Source organism: Musa acuminata, chromosome BXJ2-6 (genome assembly GCF_036884655.1).
Source record: "Musa acuminata AAA Group cultivar baxijiao chromosome BXJ2-6, Cavendish_Baxijiao_AAA, whole genome shotgun sequence".
Lineage (NCBI taxonomy): Eukaryota > Viridiplantae > Streptophyta > Magnoliopsida > Zingiberales > Musaceae > Musa > Musa acuminata.
The window spans coordinates 42,252,847-42,268,095 of record NC_088343.1 but is presented as its reverse complement, the minus strand read 5'-3'; the positions used below and the strand labels follow the sequence as shown (position 1 = coordinate 42,268,095).

At 39.5% G+C, this 15,249-nt stretch overlaps 2 protein-coding genes across 2 annotated transcripts; one reads left to right on the top strand and one right to left on the bottom strand.

Annotated features, from left to right (window-relative positions):
- Positions 1-222: 222 nt before the first annotated feature.
- On the bottom strand, positions 223-7,863 carry LOC135615705 (cellulose synthase A catalytic subunit 4 [UDP-forming]-like). Its single transcript, XM_065114557.1, has 13 exons — positions 7,436-7,863; positions 7,122-7,201; positions 6,916-6,967; positions 6,605-6,740; positions 6,046-6,312; positions 4,652-4,997; positions 4,350-4,487; positions 3,543-3,668; positions 3,242-3,454; positions 2,909-3,158; positions 2,628-2,827; positions 1,325-1,678; positions 223-1,072 (listed from the first exon to the last, which is right to left on the bottom strand). Exons 1-13 carry the CDS (start codon positions 7,629-7,631, stop codon positions 488-490), a joined length of 2,943 nt encoding a protein of 980 aa, XP_064970629.1. The 5' UTR covers positions 7,632-7,863; the 3' UTR covers positions 223-487.
- A 153-nt stretch (positions 7,864-8,016) lies between these two features.
- Positions 8,017-13,328, top strand: LOC103989609 (chaperone protein dnaJ C76, chloroplastic). The gene is made up of 9 exons (XM_009408501.3): positions 8,017-8,364; positions 8,857-8,985; positions 9,081-9,210; positions 9,419-9,539; positions 10,471-10,552; positions 10,926-10,979; positions 11,443-11,481; positions 12,143-12,239; positions 12,967-13,328. The coding sequence occupies exons 1-9, from the start codon at positions 8,128-8,130 to the stop codon at positions 13,098-13,100; spliced, it is 1,023 nt and encodes a 340-aa protein (XP_009406776.2). The 5' UTR covers positions 8,017-8,127; the 3' UTR covers positions 13,101-13,328.
- Positions 13,329-15,249: the final 1,921 nt, after the last annotated feature.

The window sequence follows — 15,249 nt, the reverse complement described above, 5'->3', positions numbered from 1 at the left end:
TGATAACTAATTATAGAGATAATATATAATTAGCTCAGAGCTCTTATTACTGCAGTTTTGACGAGAAACCAATAAAAGCATGTTTTAACTTCCAAGCATTCTCTTAACCATACAAAAACTTAATGATAAATAGATAGGCTAGTTATCATCATCCTATTTGTAATTTTCAAGATTTTGTCAGCAAAATATTTTCAAATATAAAATATTTCTTGACCAACAAAATTTATCAAAATTTCACACAAGTAAAATTATTGTTACTCAGGGATTTCGAATATACACATTCATGGTAGCTACAAATTCATGGTAGACATATTTTGGGAAACAAGCTCACATTTTAACACAATAGAGTCCACCTCCTGTTTCAGTGATACATTACAGAGCTTTTTTTAGTACTCATTATTGATACTATTAAAAAAGAAAGACAAATTTTAAGGTTGCATGCATCCTTGATCATCGTTATAGATCTCCATCCTTTCTGGAAAGAAGCTTAGCAGTTGATGGAAGCACAATTCTCAGACTTAGTAGCACCTGAGTTGCTTATGAATGGATCAATCTTCACCCACAAAAGTGAGAAAACTGAAGCCAATAGCACTGACCACAGCACCACAATGGTCGGTGTTCGGTTCTGCCTCCCCATGAGACCTTTCAGGAATGGATACAGATGGAGGATCACCCACAGTGCAAAGAATACTTTCCCAAAAAGTGGGCCCCAGGATTCATAACCGCTGTTCAGTGCGTCAGAAAATCCAGCAACCACACCGACAAAGTTGACGACTAGAATGGTTGTTGGAGGTATCAATACAGTTGTCCACTTGAACACATAGAGCTCACCAAAGTCGGTATCATCAGTAGCCTTGGCAGTTACAGTGAAGTTGGTGTCGATGCCTGCCAGCATCTTTAGAAATCCTTGGAAAACAGCAAAGAGATGTGCAGAGACGCCTCCAATCACCCAGAACTGCTCATTACGCCACCAGTCCTCGATACCCACACCACTCCATCGCAGCTCAAGAACACTCGTCAAGATGATGGATATGAATAGACCAAGAAACCAGACACTTGCAATGTTGGAAAGCTGAAATGAGCAAAAGGGAAAAGATACAATGTTATTATCAACTTTAAACTAAGTGAACCAGGTCACTTCCTAATATATTTAGGCTTTTTTTTTACAGATTAACTATAAAATGGACCAAAGAGAACGATATAAATTCCTACAACTACTGGACGACAACAAAATCATAAATAAATAAGACAGTCACTACCAAGGTTAAAAAAGATAGTTCCAATAAAAAACCTTTAAGTAGGCCATGAAAGAATGGTGCATTACCGTAGGAATGATAAACTTCCCAGTAAGAAGACAAATGGCTGGTAACGAGCAGTAAGCAATAAGTGGAAGTGATGTAAATGGATAGACAATGGTGTTTATATAAGCCAATCTTTGAAGCCATTTAAGACGGCCACCTCCGTATCCATACCAAAGCGGGCAATGTCGGCTAAGGAAGATCTCAACAGAGCCAAGAGCCCAACGAAGAACCTGATGCAAACGATCAGAGAGGTTGATTGGAGCAGATCCTTTGAAAGCAGGCCTTGAAGGCATGCAGTAAATTGACCTCCAGCCACGGCAGTGCATTTTGAAACCTGTTAAAATATCTTCCGTGACAGATCCATATATCCAGCCAATCTGCTTAAAGTCAGGGAAAGAAGAATCGCATGGTAAATTAAAAGCAATTATAACTCAATGCTAAGGAACAAGCTATGTTACAATACCCAAATACCGAGAGTGATAAACCAGGTTGGTGGTATGATAATTTCGTACAAAGTACTTGGGTTACTCGTGTGTGCATATGCACAATACAAGTATATAAAAGCAGTCCGCATATGGAAGTTTAATATAATTGAAGTTCGCTTGAGTCAACTAAATAAGTTTGATGTGAACCACAATATTTTTATTAGTAACTCCGTTGCCTCCATGACAAACAAATCTCACGATCAAGCTTGACAAATTCTGACTAATAAGAAACAATGCTTTTTGTGAATCTGATGTGTTTAGATCCATTTATGGAAATTTACAGGTGAGACATATGAATAGAGTTGGGCAACTAAGCAAAATTTATAATAAAGCTGCTGAGACTCTTATGATGCAGTGGTGCAATGCTTTTCTGATAGAGATATTTTCTTTTTATCATACATTATATTTCAACAGTGTGTGACAACAATTACCTAAACTGTGTTGGATTGACTGATCCAGGTCACGACTACAAGAAGATTGTTGATAAACCAAATCATGCCAGGCAGGGAAAAGTTAAACCTCACTGCTTACAAAATTCATTTGAACACAAACCTAACCTAACTCTCTAATGGATCAATGATTCCCGATACGGACTATGCAGAGATAACACATTGCTTTGAACAGGACTTGTTTACATGTTTTACTCACCTGGAAGCCCCTAAAGAAAACATTAAACTATGAAGCCCACAATGAACCTCAAGACAATATCATGAGAACCTATTTTCTATCTGTTCAATTTTTATTTAGTAAATGAATAAAAAAATTTAGGAAGTACAACAACCTCTGCAACATGATACATTTGTTGCAGGCAAGAGAAAGAAGAATGAAAACAAATGCTCACCTCCTTTCCCCAGTGTGTTTTCTCCTCATATCCACAGCTAATGACATGAATTGCTTCATTGATCAAAGTTGATGGATTTGCAGATTCAGGCACTCCTCCATACTCCATTAAAGTCGACTCGATAAAAACTGAAGACTGCCCAAAGGTCTTCTCGAAACTCGTTTGGGAGATCAATTGGGACCTTTCATATTCATCATAATCTGCATGCACGAAGTAGCCATAGAACATACAATTTTAAAAAAAATCTAACTTTCAACACAACCACAATACAATATACTTACTGTTGATTTCTTTTAGATTAAATATGGCAGAATCGAGGTCTTCACGCCTGGCATCTCGATAAACATCATTTTGGTCATCAGGAGCTTTTTTAGAACGGCGGCAACAGCAGCAGAATGAAGAACAAAATGAGGACTTCGGCAAGACTGGCAAAGATGGTGGTCCATACCCATACATCGCTTGCCTATTGAAAACACACCCAGTTCCCACATATACTGGTCCTTGGATGCCGTCAAGCCCTTTCATGTTTACCTATATAAAAGAAAAAGCATCATTAAAGTCTAAAGTCACCAGCAATCATTAGTAGTAGGGTTCTTCTATCATTTGAATCTTACATCAAAGAAGACAATATTCCTATTTGCATATCGATCACTCCGATCTATACCATCAAATCTCTGAGGGAATTGAACATAACAGACATCTCTACAAACTTCTGGGTCCATCATGAAACACATTGCTTCACGGACTGCTTTGCTGTTATTAACATAGTGATCACAATCAAGGTTAAGAATGAAGGGGGCATTTGTAAGAATTGCAGAGACCCGAACCTGTAAGATTTATATATTTGTGAATAATGATGAGGATGACATCAGTGTATAAACTAATTATTAATAAGAAATTGACAGAGTAGTCTACCAGAGCATTCATGGCCCCAGCTTTTTTATGATGCTGGTATCCAGGTCTCTTCTCTCTTGAAACATAAACTAACCGAGGAAGTTCATTTCCTTCTATGTCATGGGCACCACTATGTCCGAGGAAAACCTGCCAAAAGTTTGTAAAAAGATCAACGATCAAATACTTGAGCAAGCACTAAAACTTTTCATAATAATTAATATCATAGTTCAAGATAATTATAACATAGCGAACTACAAGCGAATGAACAAATGATATCTACTAACACGCCAAGAGAGAAGAATTTGTACAAAGAAGACATATGCACAAATATATATCCTTAATTGATATCCCAAGCATCTGGTACTCGATACTTCTGATAACATAAGAAGACAGTGGACAATTAAGTATGAAACACAATCAGAACCTATTGGCCGGATGGCTCCATGTTCAGAATTAAACCAGTTGAAAGTTGAAACACCATCAGAACCTATTGATTGGATGGGCTCCATGTTCAGAATTAAACCAGTTGCCTTGGTAAAATGCTCCTATGATATTTCATATGCCAAAACAGGTAGCAATTGATAGACAGAGATGTGGTATGTTGATTTAACAAACAATGATGAACATATGATGTATCTGGCCAATGCGACAAAGAAAGAGAGAAGGCAAAAAGAACAGTCTGCACGCAATCAGCAAGGATATCTAATTTTGCCATGAACCTTTGAGGAAAATTACAAACACATATATAGGTGTCAATAAGATATTAAATGCAATCACCCATTTTAGAACTCCAATATTAAGTAATTTCAGCCAAAGAATGCGACGAACCTGAATCATGCCAGGGTGGTCTCGTGGATTATTTCCTGGCCATTGTGTTCCATCTTGCATGATCCAGCCCTCTTCAGGTGTTTTCTGAGCCTTGGCAACCAAAGCATTTATTCTCACCTTGTATTCTTCATAGTCTCTCTGTGAAGAATAGAATCATTAGTTCATTGTTGCATTCCTCTAATTTGAGTATTATTATTGATCTACCTTAACCCTTTAACAAGAACATATATCAATGATAACAACTTGTGAAAAATGGTTTCAGAAGTTCCAAGAAATCTCTTGGCTCTCCAGAGAATACTTACTTTCATTGCTCTCCTCTCCTTGACAAAAGATGGCTGTATTTTATCTTTCAAATAATCAATCTTCTGAGAAAAATAGAACTCAGGTGCCCGTGGTTCGATTGAATATTTCTTACAGAATGGAACCCATTTTCTAGCAAACTCCGCAGTTTCAACAAGAGATTCAAAAGTAAGCATTGAGGATCCATCATCAGATACGTAGCAAGAAACTTTCTCAACAGGGTAGTCCACAGAAAGAATTGAAAGCACGGTGTTGCCAGTAATCAATGGTGGTTCTTTTAGTGGATCAACAGTACTGACAAAAAAGTCTACAGGAGCCAGATGTGACTCTTCTCCTTCCTTTTCATATCTGGAAATTAGATATTAAAGTCAACTTTTCTAGTGATTATATAATAACAAGCCTGTTCTCATCTTTTGTTATTTAGATCTGCTATTCGATATAAGAAACATACCTATCTAAAATTTCACTAACAAGTTTACATGGATAGATAGTTTTAAAACATATAGAGAAAATGCCATCAAATAAAAAAGAAATAAAGGTAGAGTTCTGCAAACAATGACAATGGAAGATCATCCTTGGAAAGTCTGTGTCAAAGATCATCCTCACATTTTTGTTGCTGTGATATTTTTATTAAAGATTTTTGGCGATTGTTGCTCCTATTCTAGGTTTCACTTCTCACATGATCTTAGAAAGGTTATCCAGCTAGAGCATCATAACATTATTCACCAAAATGTTTCACTTAAGCTCCTCATTTAAAATGTACGCATCTGTTCCTGAATACAAAATCCTGAAGGCTTCATTCATATTGAACCAAAACTAAAAAGGGAATGATACGACGAGCATAATCATTAACATATTCGGATGGATAACCAATTAAAAAAAGAAATATCTGTCAGGCTGATTGTAAGTGGTGACTTTGTTTATATTCCTAAGTTAGAAATGTGGTAACTTCATCAGTATTTAGAGTACAAGAATTAACAAATACTCATAGAACACTGATATCTTTAATGCAATATAGCCAATACAACCTGCAGTCTGCAGATTGACTATGAACATACACAATCATGGAAGCAAATGCAAATATATTTTCCTATAGATTTCTCATTTAATGCAGTATTTACACTTCATCTTAGATTTTTTTTTTCATTTCCTCCCACTCAACCAAAACACCATTTTATACCACCGAAACTATTTCCAAAATTTAACATCAAAGTCTAAATGGATGTTGTTTTGAACGACGTAATTAAGTTAACAGGATATTCTACCTTAAAAAAAAATCTAATACATGTTTTGAAGTTTTATGAGATAACTATAGTAAAATCTTTCTTGACTGCTCCATACAATCTCTTCTGCATAGTGTCGTTCAACATGTTTGAACCATTAGATAGATGTATACCTTGCAGATAGCCTGTCAATATATGTCTGTCTATTGATAGGTGACCATTTGGGAAATTGATCCAATACCCAAGAGACTGCAAACCAAATCTCGCATATGACCGACGTTAGCCATAGACCATAAGCACTATCAACAGGATTGGTTACTCTGTAATTGAAGAAAAGCCCAAGAACTATCAATCTCATTATGATCACAGCTCTATATGGAGTCAACTTATTAGGTGATAGTGGAATGATCCTTGAAAGTGGCTGTCCAGCTTCTGGAGACCTGCACATGGTCAAATCAGATGGAGCAAATGAGCAATATTCTTATCCTGAAAAAGGAAGCAAAGAACACAGCCTTATCAAATCATGACATGGAAAAAAATTTCAAGCTCCAACCAGTTGCCCGAAACATTTATTACATTAGATGACCAGATGCAGTATGACCATGCAATCTCATGTGTCTTTGCTCGTCCTTAAGAACTTTACTAAACAGAAAGCAAGTCACCCAGTACCGATAAGAAATATTCTAGTTTGTTCAGAAAATAATATTTTTATTTATGGAAATATGTCATTACTCTTGGTCTTCCATCTGCTGTTCTACTGGAATTTGAGCTTTGTCGGCCTTCTTTGAAGTTTTTTTCTTACTCTTTTTCTCCATCCAACTGTCCACTCTGTTTTTCCATAATGGGTTCCCAGATTCACCATTTACCTCTGGAGAAAGAGTAAAACCAACAAAGAACCAGTGAGAATGAGTGAGCCTGAAGAACCGACGCGATACGATACGCAAAGCTGATCTAATCGACAATTGCACGAACTTAGAAAAAACAATATATGAAGTATCCAACCAATATGACAGCGTAAAAGAAACAATCAAATAGGTACCTACCACTTTCAACCATGGAGAGACTACTCGAGTTTCTAACATGACCTCCATTTTCCTGTGAAAATTAGATGAAACAGGAACCTCTTGTAAACTATTTACCGGATTGAAGTTGATTGTCGCAGTATCGTAGTAGTCTTAAGCTTCAGCAAAATAAAATAACAAGGAACAAAAGAGATCATCAAACAAAATACCAATAGGAGAAGACATACCTGGTGATCATGGACATGGCCTGCGGTTCTCAATCTCACACCTGAAGCCTCGTGATTGCTGCTCTCCTCAGTCGCCTTTTCTGCAGAGTTTAACCCCATAAATCGGTTATTAACGATCAAATCTGTCGATCTTGTTCCTAAAAAAACAATGGCATCTCTTTTCCTTTTCCTACCCTAACCGTGAAAACGGAGAATTAAACTACTAAAACAAAGAGGAGCGACCGATCACCCCTTCACCAAGCTAACTGGAGCAACATTCGACTTGTTCAGCACGAAATTGAAAGCAAACTCCGAGAAAGAGCGAAAGATCGAACCCGTCACGTTGCGAACGTAAGGCTTCCCACAGCGAAGGCAGCTCTCGCGCCCCTCCCTGATCTCATCCTCGAGGCAGGCGGAGCAAAGAGGGTAGTTGCAACCCTGGCAAGCCACAAAGGCCTCCTCCTTGTCCGCAGATGACAACCCCACGGGCTCGCCGCAGGTGCTGCAGAGAGGGACTCCGGACTCCATCATCTTCCCACCGCCTCCTACGCCGCCCAAGTGGTGGGTGAATCCTGGGGAGAGGGGCCATTTGTAGCGGCGTGGAGAGGCACACGGGTTGCGGCGTCGGCATCGGCAGGTAGAAGGAAAGAATGGAAGCAAAGATTGCTTTCGGGGTGCTGGGTGGTCGATCCATCAACGATCGCTCTTGAGCTCGTCGTCTTCGCTTCCTATGAGATGGCATGGAGGGGGTTGCGGCGTTCCGAAGCGAGGAAGGTGGCCCGAGTCAATTACATTAGATCGGGTGGTCGGGACCGGGTCGGTTCTTGACTCGGCGGCTGACTCAACCCAAGCCACCGACGAGCGACGCTTCTGGGCCTCAGGATATCTTAAAGATCAAAAGGGGGGAAGCCGTAGAACCGAAAAATCGGACGTTTTTTTGAGAGGTGGAGGAAATTAAGAAGAACATGAAGTGAATGAGAACTCGTGCCGGCGGAGGGCTCGACAACCGGGTCCATTCGTCGGTAGAATGGCCCAATTGCTCGCGCCGGTGCGCGCCGGCTTGCTCCTCGACTTCCCCAATATGCCGTCCCCGACGCGGAGCCTAGCGGCCGCCGACCGTTCGAGAACCCACCGCCACCACCGTCGGTGCAGCCGGCGGTGGCAGAACAGGGACTTCAGGATCGCCGCCGCAGCGACGGCGGCTGCCGAAGGTTTCTCCTCGCGGGATGATGTCGCCGATGATTACTACGCGGTTCTTGGGCTGGTAACCAATCCTTTCCTTCTATTCCAATACTTTTCTTTCAGGTTTTTGATCCGTTCGTTGAGATGGATTCGAGTGGGTGGAATATGATTTCTTGATTCCTTGCAGCAGTGTTATGCTTCTATATCGTCTCTCTTCTTCATGAATATGAAGATGGTAAGAAAGATGTACTAACCAAACCGTGCTAGTGATCCTTCAACAGTTTTGCCAGCTGAAATGCTGCATTACTATGCTAACCGAGGGTGCATCGCCTTGAAACTATCAAGGGCTGATGTAGCATCCATATCGATCCTTCATCATCCACAAGAAACATGGGCTAATCTTACAAGTAGAACTCATATTTTCTGATTGGGAAGAATGAGGTTTATATATATCTGAAATGTGTACAACTTTGATGGTAGATTGTTTTACTGGATAAGTTATAACTAGAATAATATGTGAACTCATTCCTCTATGTGTTACATCTTGGTGCTGATATTATTATGTGAATACCAGTTGCCAGATGCCACTCCTCGGCAGATAAAGAAAGCTTATTACAATTGCATGAAATCATGCCATCCAGACTTGAGGGGGAATGCTCCGGATGTTAATAACTTCTGCATGTTCGTCAATGAGGTCTATGCGGTGGGTTCTTCAACTGGAAACTGAAGTAATGGATGCTTCAAATACTCACTTCTCTATAGCTATCATTCGGTAAACTAACAAGGATGGAAGAACAGGTGCTCGGTGATCCTGTGCAGCGAATGGTGTATGATGAAATTCATGGATACGCGGCAACTGCTGTCAATCCTTTCTTGGATGATAGTGCTCCAAAGGATCATGCATTTGTTGATGAGTTTAGTTGCATAGGTATGCCATATTCCTTCCCTGGTTTGGTTTACAAGTAGAGTTTGTTCTTTATAGTATGTGTTATCGTCGGAATGACTTTTTCTCATAATTATGTGCTTGTTTCTTGTGCTTCTGATCATATAGACTAGTTTTGTCACTCCTAATAGATAAAGGGTTCTTGAATGGCACACTCATCTATGACTTCTTTTTCTTTCTCTTGCACAAACAGGGTGCAAAAACTGTGCTAATGTGGCCCCAGATGTGTTTCAGATTGAGGAAGAGTATGGGCGAGCAAGAGTTTGCTGCCAATCAGGGAATCCTGACTTAGTTCAGGAAGCAATTGATACTTGGTGAGATAGATATTGGGAACATATGGGAATATGTTATTTGTTTGACTGTTACTGATTTGGGCTCTATTGTCAATGCAAGTCTGAAGCATGAATTTGTATTGTTTATTTTTTTTTTCTAATATCTTATGCTTTATATAATTATCTAGCCTTGATTCAATGAATGCAATTTGCGAGGTTACTGAAGAGGCCATCAAAGGACTGCAAGTTTATATTTTAGCAATTTAAGGCCACGGTCATTTAAGTTTTCAGATTCACATGTATTATTTTTACTGTGCGAATAAATGTTCTTTTGTCATCTAATGGGAATGATGATTGGCACATTCATGTCATTGGAGTTATGAGATGATTCATCCAAGAAGGGTCTGAGATGATGATGAAACATGAATAATTGCTCTTAAACTATTATAGAAGGCAAACCAAGCTTAGGCATTTAGCATCACCTTCATTTGAAATTTTGAATAATTTGTCAATGCATGTGATTTACCAGGAAATGCTATTTTCCACTGAATAGATTAGGCATGTTTTTAGTAATTGAAGTTTCTGGCTTTCTGCAATTACACATTCTTATTTGAGAATACTTCACAAATCTTGCTGCATTTGGCAACTAATGATGTTGTCAAAGTTTGTTACAGTGTGCTTTCTGCAATATAAGTTTTTTTTCTGTTTTCTCCTTTACCTTGAGCACTTTTTATAACTCTGTGCTATATCACAATTCTCGCATCGACAACTTCAAGTTGCTCCTGTTGTGTTTCAGGTTATCTAATTCATTTTTTGATAACTCCCATCTTCTGTGAGTTCATGCTTCATGATAAACTGAGATGCTATGGATTTGTTACTCTGTTTCTATTGTATGACATGTCCATTTTACAACTGAACTTTGCTTTTTGATTTTTGCCATATTATTGACTTCGACTATCAATATTTATTTCAGTCCAGTTGATTGCATTCACTGGACTTCTGCTGCACAGCTTTCCCTCCTTGAAGATGAAATGCGCAGAGTGGAGAGAGTGAATGTAAGATGAAACTTTTAAATTTCTTCTATCTCAGATAAATGATCAAATGATAGAAATATATCTTATTTTTCTCATAGCCTGTGGCATTTATCTTTCTACTCCATTGTCGGCCTTGAGTTCTCACTATGTATTTTCAGAATATTTACTTTGTATTGAACATACTGGATTGAGTCTTATTCACACAGCTCTATTATAAATAAGACTTGGCGGATGAAAATGAACTTATAAATATATGATGTCAAAATGCTATCATATACATATATGAACTAATAAACCATATCCATTTACTAACTTAATTGATTGTATCAAAATGCTATGATCCAAACTCAGAGGTTTGACTTTATTGGTGACAAACTGGTTTCGATTTGAGCAGGTGGGGCTTATGCTTGCTGGAATGGGGAGCTCATCCACTGATGTGTTCAGAATGGTAATAAAGAATTGTGCTAATTTGTACTGCAACTTTTTACTGTGTTTCTAATATGTAGTGTGTTACTATTGACAACACAAAAAGTACTGTCTCTCTTTTCCTGTAATGACAATCCTTAGAACAATAGCAACAAGTTGTAGACCCCATCCATCTTGTGTTAGCTGTGTGGATAATTTCAGGCACAGGTCGCTTCCACCGTTAAATTTAATAATGAGGGTAATCACTAGTCAAACTTGGTGTCTTTAAATTCCTTATTGTTTCTAATAAGTCTTCTTAGGTCTTTTTCTCTCTCCTGACACCATTAGTCTAAATTGACTTGCCTTTCCTAACAAAGTTTTTTTTTTTTTAAGAAATACTACAATAGCATCAACTAAAAACAAAGTCTATATTGGAAATTGTTAATTGTTACCATATGTCTCTTGTTCTCATATATTCTGACATGTATTCGTTTTGTATGTTGCAGGCAAGTACACGATGGGATAAGCGCCAAGCAAAAGTGTTGGTAAGGTTCATCAGCTCTTTAAATAGTCTTTGTAGCCCATGGAATTTCAAGTTCCATGACTTGTATACCTATTCCTTTGTCTTTTGACGTTCTCAGAGTTCATTCTTGTTAATTGAATTCCTTCTTGGATACTTTGTGAATCTGGAGGGAGTAGAATTTGGATTATCTCATAGATGTAATTCCCTTAGATGGTATGCTCTTATAAAATTGTGTCTAGGGTGTGACTCCCTGGGTTTATTTTTAATTTAGGCTTGTCGATCCTCAAGAAAGAGCCAAGTCCTTTTGTCATCTTTGATTGTTTTCAATGGTTTTACTTCTTTTCGGAAAGTCCATATCTGCTGCTTTTCTTTGCACCCCTTCAACAAATGAGGTGTCAGTAGATGTTTCCTATGAATGCCTTCCTTTATAAAGAGATGTATTCAGAAAGTTTGAATTCAACATGACCTAGAATCACTTGGGTCGGTTGTGTCCGTGACTGATGCACATTTCTCTTTTCATGTGAATTGTTACTCTATATAGCTGAAAATTAAGCATTAACCATTGCATCTATGCCACTCACCTTTTGTCTTTTTGCTTCCAATCTTATAGTTTGTAATGAAAGTCTGCATAATAACTTTCCCATACTACTTGCATTGCATCAATTCTCTCTTCTGACTCTCAGGAAAAGGCTAAGATACGGGTAACGAAACAGAGAGAGAACGATAAGAGTGGGTCTTGGAGTAATATTTGGGGGGTGCCAAAGAATTACGCAAGTACAGGTATTGTTCAAAACTAATATAGTCAAATTTATCTTGCTTTGCTTGCCTGTTCTTTTGTTGCTTGTCAATCCACATGTTTATGTAGTCCTAAACTTCATTTCCACTTGTTTCTTAATCTTTCGACATAAGCAACTCCATCAGCTGGGCTACCGATTCTTGCTTGTTAAGGCGACTAGCATTCTACGATCCAATACCATCTCAAACTCTCTGTATCATAACTATAGTTGACAGGTTTCATTGAGTAGAAACCAAGTACGTCAAAACACATCGAGGTTCCAATCCATATATGGTTTGATGCTCTTTGCTTCTAGAGTGTAGTTAGTTCTTTATTTTTAAGGGTGCAGGTCAGGTTTAATTTCCTGTTATTTATGACAAAACTGTTATCCAGAGGAGCTACTTTTCTTACTGACCATAACTTTTTACGTTCACCAAACTAGAAGTTGTATTAACCCTTAGTATATATCCTTGCAGTTCATAATCTGGTAAACTTCTGCCATGGTAATGTCTGCTGATAAAATAAAATAATCAATAACTTAGCTGTGCTGCCATCGCAATTCGACAATCACAATGTTTGTCTGCTCATGCAAACTTGTTAATCACAAATAAATCTTCTTTTCTTCTAAATTTGTTCTCTTTTGTCGGTGTTGGTTTAATATTCATGTTAATTGTCATTCATAAAACTGCTTGCACTCTATGGTGGACTTATCAATCATGCACTTCCCTACAGAGGAAGCAGCAGTGAAGGAGAGAGCCAAGAGAGCTGCAGCGGCAGCCAGAAGGTGGAGAGAATATTCGAGAAGGGGAGCCGATCGACCTCCGACGTACAAACTTCCAGAGACAATTTCTAGCAAGGAATCCTGAAGAGAGAACATGTAGTTCCTTCTGCAATGTACAATCATGTATGTGTTAAGAGCCCTTCAAATCGATCATTTCTCTCACTTGTCCTTCAAATATATAAATCCTTCACCTGGTGGACAACATATCTTTCAAGACCACAAGCAGATGAGTGCCATCACATTCTCCAACATGTATCATATTTACCATACTGATTCTATACAAAGAAATAATACAGAATGCATCTTCTTTTCATTTATTTTGTCCTTTGGATCTATTGAATGGTTAAAGGGAAAAATAATAAGAAAGATGGCTTGACAGAGCCGAAACATTTGCTGCACTGTGTGTATGATGGAAGGGAAAAATTACTGTTCCCATTGATGATAAGTGCAACAGCTACCAGCTGATGGATGGCCAGTGATCACCCATTTCCTTACGTGTGACACTGATAAGGAATTGGTGGCCATCGATCTGCTACGTTGCCTGTCACAAAGTCGAGATCGGTTGGCATCGCCTCTACACCTTCCTCGAGTCATCGTCAAAAAGCAGCAGAGAGGAAGATTCGAAAGCATGTTCTTTGCTTTACAGCTCCCGTCGATTCCATTGCCATTTGAGATGTTGGGTGATTCCTCTACGCGGAAGCTCGACCCTGCATAGCACTCACTATATCTGACAACAGTGGATGTATATGGTCGCACTTGCTGCTCAATACACTTGATTCTTAACCCTCCCTGTCGCATGCAACAAGAAAAAGAACACCCAAATAATTAGTCGAACTTCTCATGTCTAATCTCTGAAAATGCTGCATTGTTTGAGAGACGATCTCTCTCTCTCTCTCTCTCTCTCTCCTCGTTGCGCTGACAGGTGTGCAGGAGGAGAATGCTATGTGTGCGTCCATGGCGCGGAGAGAGAGAGTGTGTGTGTGTGTTGAAAGAAGTAGGTAGCGAAGGTGAATGAATGACTGGGCAAATCTCCTTTGGCAGTGGGCTCAGCTGCACCGGTACGTCCCATGGAAGCCGGCGTTGTTGCCACTGCCAAAGAAGAGAGTGCCCAGTGATGCACCCTTCGCACTTGGTCGCCCATCTCAAGCACACCCCGACGTCCATGATGTGCTTACGATCACTATTTATGGTCACTCCCACGGACAGAAACCTTTGGATAAATGCCGCATATTCCTTCGCTTACAATTAAAGCTGCTTCCGTGAAAATAATAAAGCAGATGCCCATTGTTTGGTGAACTAAAACTTTGTGCCATCTTTTGATGATCAGAACCTGCAAGATTATACGACCTATTACGTTTTGCTGTCCAATATATTCTGGCGTTCCGATGTGCTCATATGTATTCATGACTGGTATACATAGTGCATGGCGAAGAAAGAGCGTGCAAGGAGGTAACCTTTGCCGGTCAAGCTTCCGCCATGCACGATGCATCAGTGACCTTTCAAGGCAGAGAAGGTCGAAGGGCGCTAAGTCTTCCCTGTGACATGCACCTTTTGGTACCAAGAAGAGGGGGGGAGACACGACGAGGAAGAGCATATGGAGGAGATCCAGGGAATGATCCTCTCTCTACGTACATATCTGAGGCATAAAATCTGGTGGTCTCATCCATGGCTGTCGTGACAAGGAAAGAAAGGTGATTCCTTCGAGCAGCGATGCTTGTGTCGACATCACCATTTTCTTGCCTACAGATTGATAAGGGAGTAACTAAATATACGTAGAATGCATATTACGTAGTTCCAATAACCCGTTTATCTGAATACATATCAAAGCGAAAAAGCTAAGGTTTTACGGATTCAATGGATTGATCAGAAGATGGGAAGAAACAGAAACCACATTTGGAGATGGTGAAGAAGAAGAACTGCTGCTCGTCCAAAGTGGTGGTGAGAGGATGAGGATACCATTGGAAAGGTAAAGGAGAGAAAAGAGAAAAAGACTAGATTGGGACGAAGAAAGCTCCTCGAGAATACTTCCATCTTCCCAGTTGGCATATCCCAATGGCATATCCACGCACGTCCATATGTGTCGGGGTCTCTGCAAGACGCTATAAATGCGTCTCGCGGCGGAGCATGATGCCAAGGCATGGCAACGAGGAGGAGGAGCAGAGACGAACCTGTGAGGTTTAAGAATCGCAGGGCAGTTCTCCTGTGGCAGGAAAGCCAGGCATTGGGACCGCCGC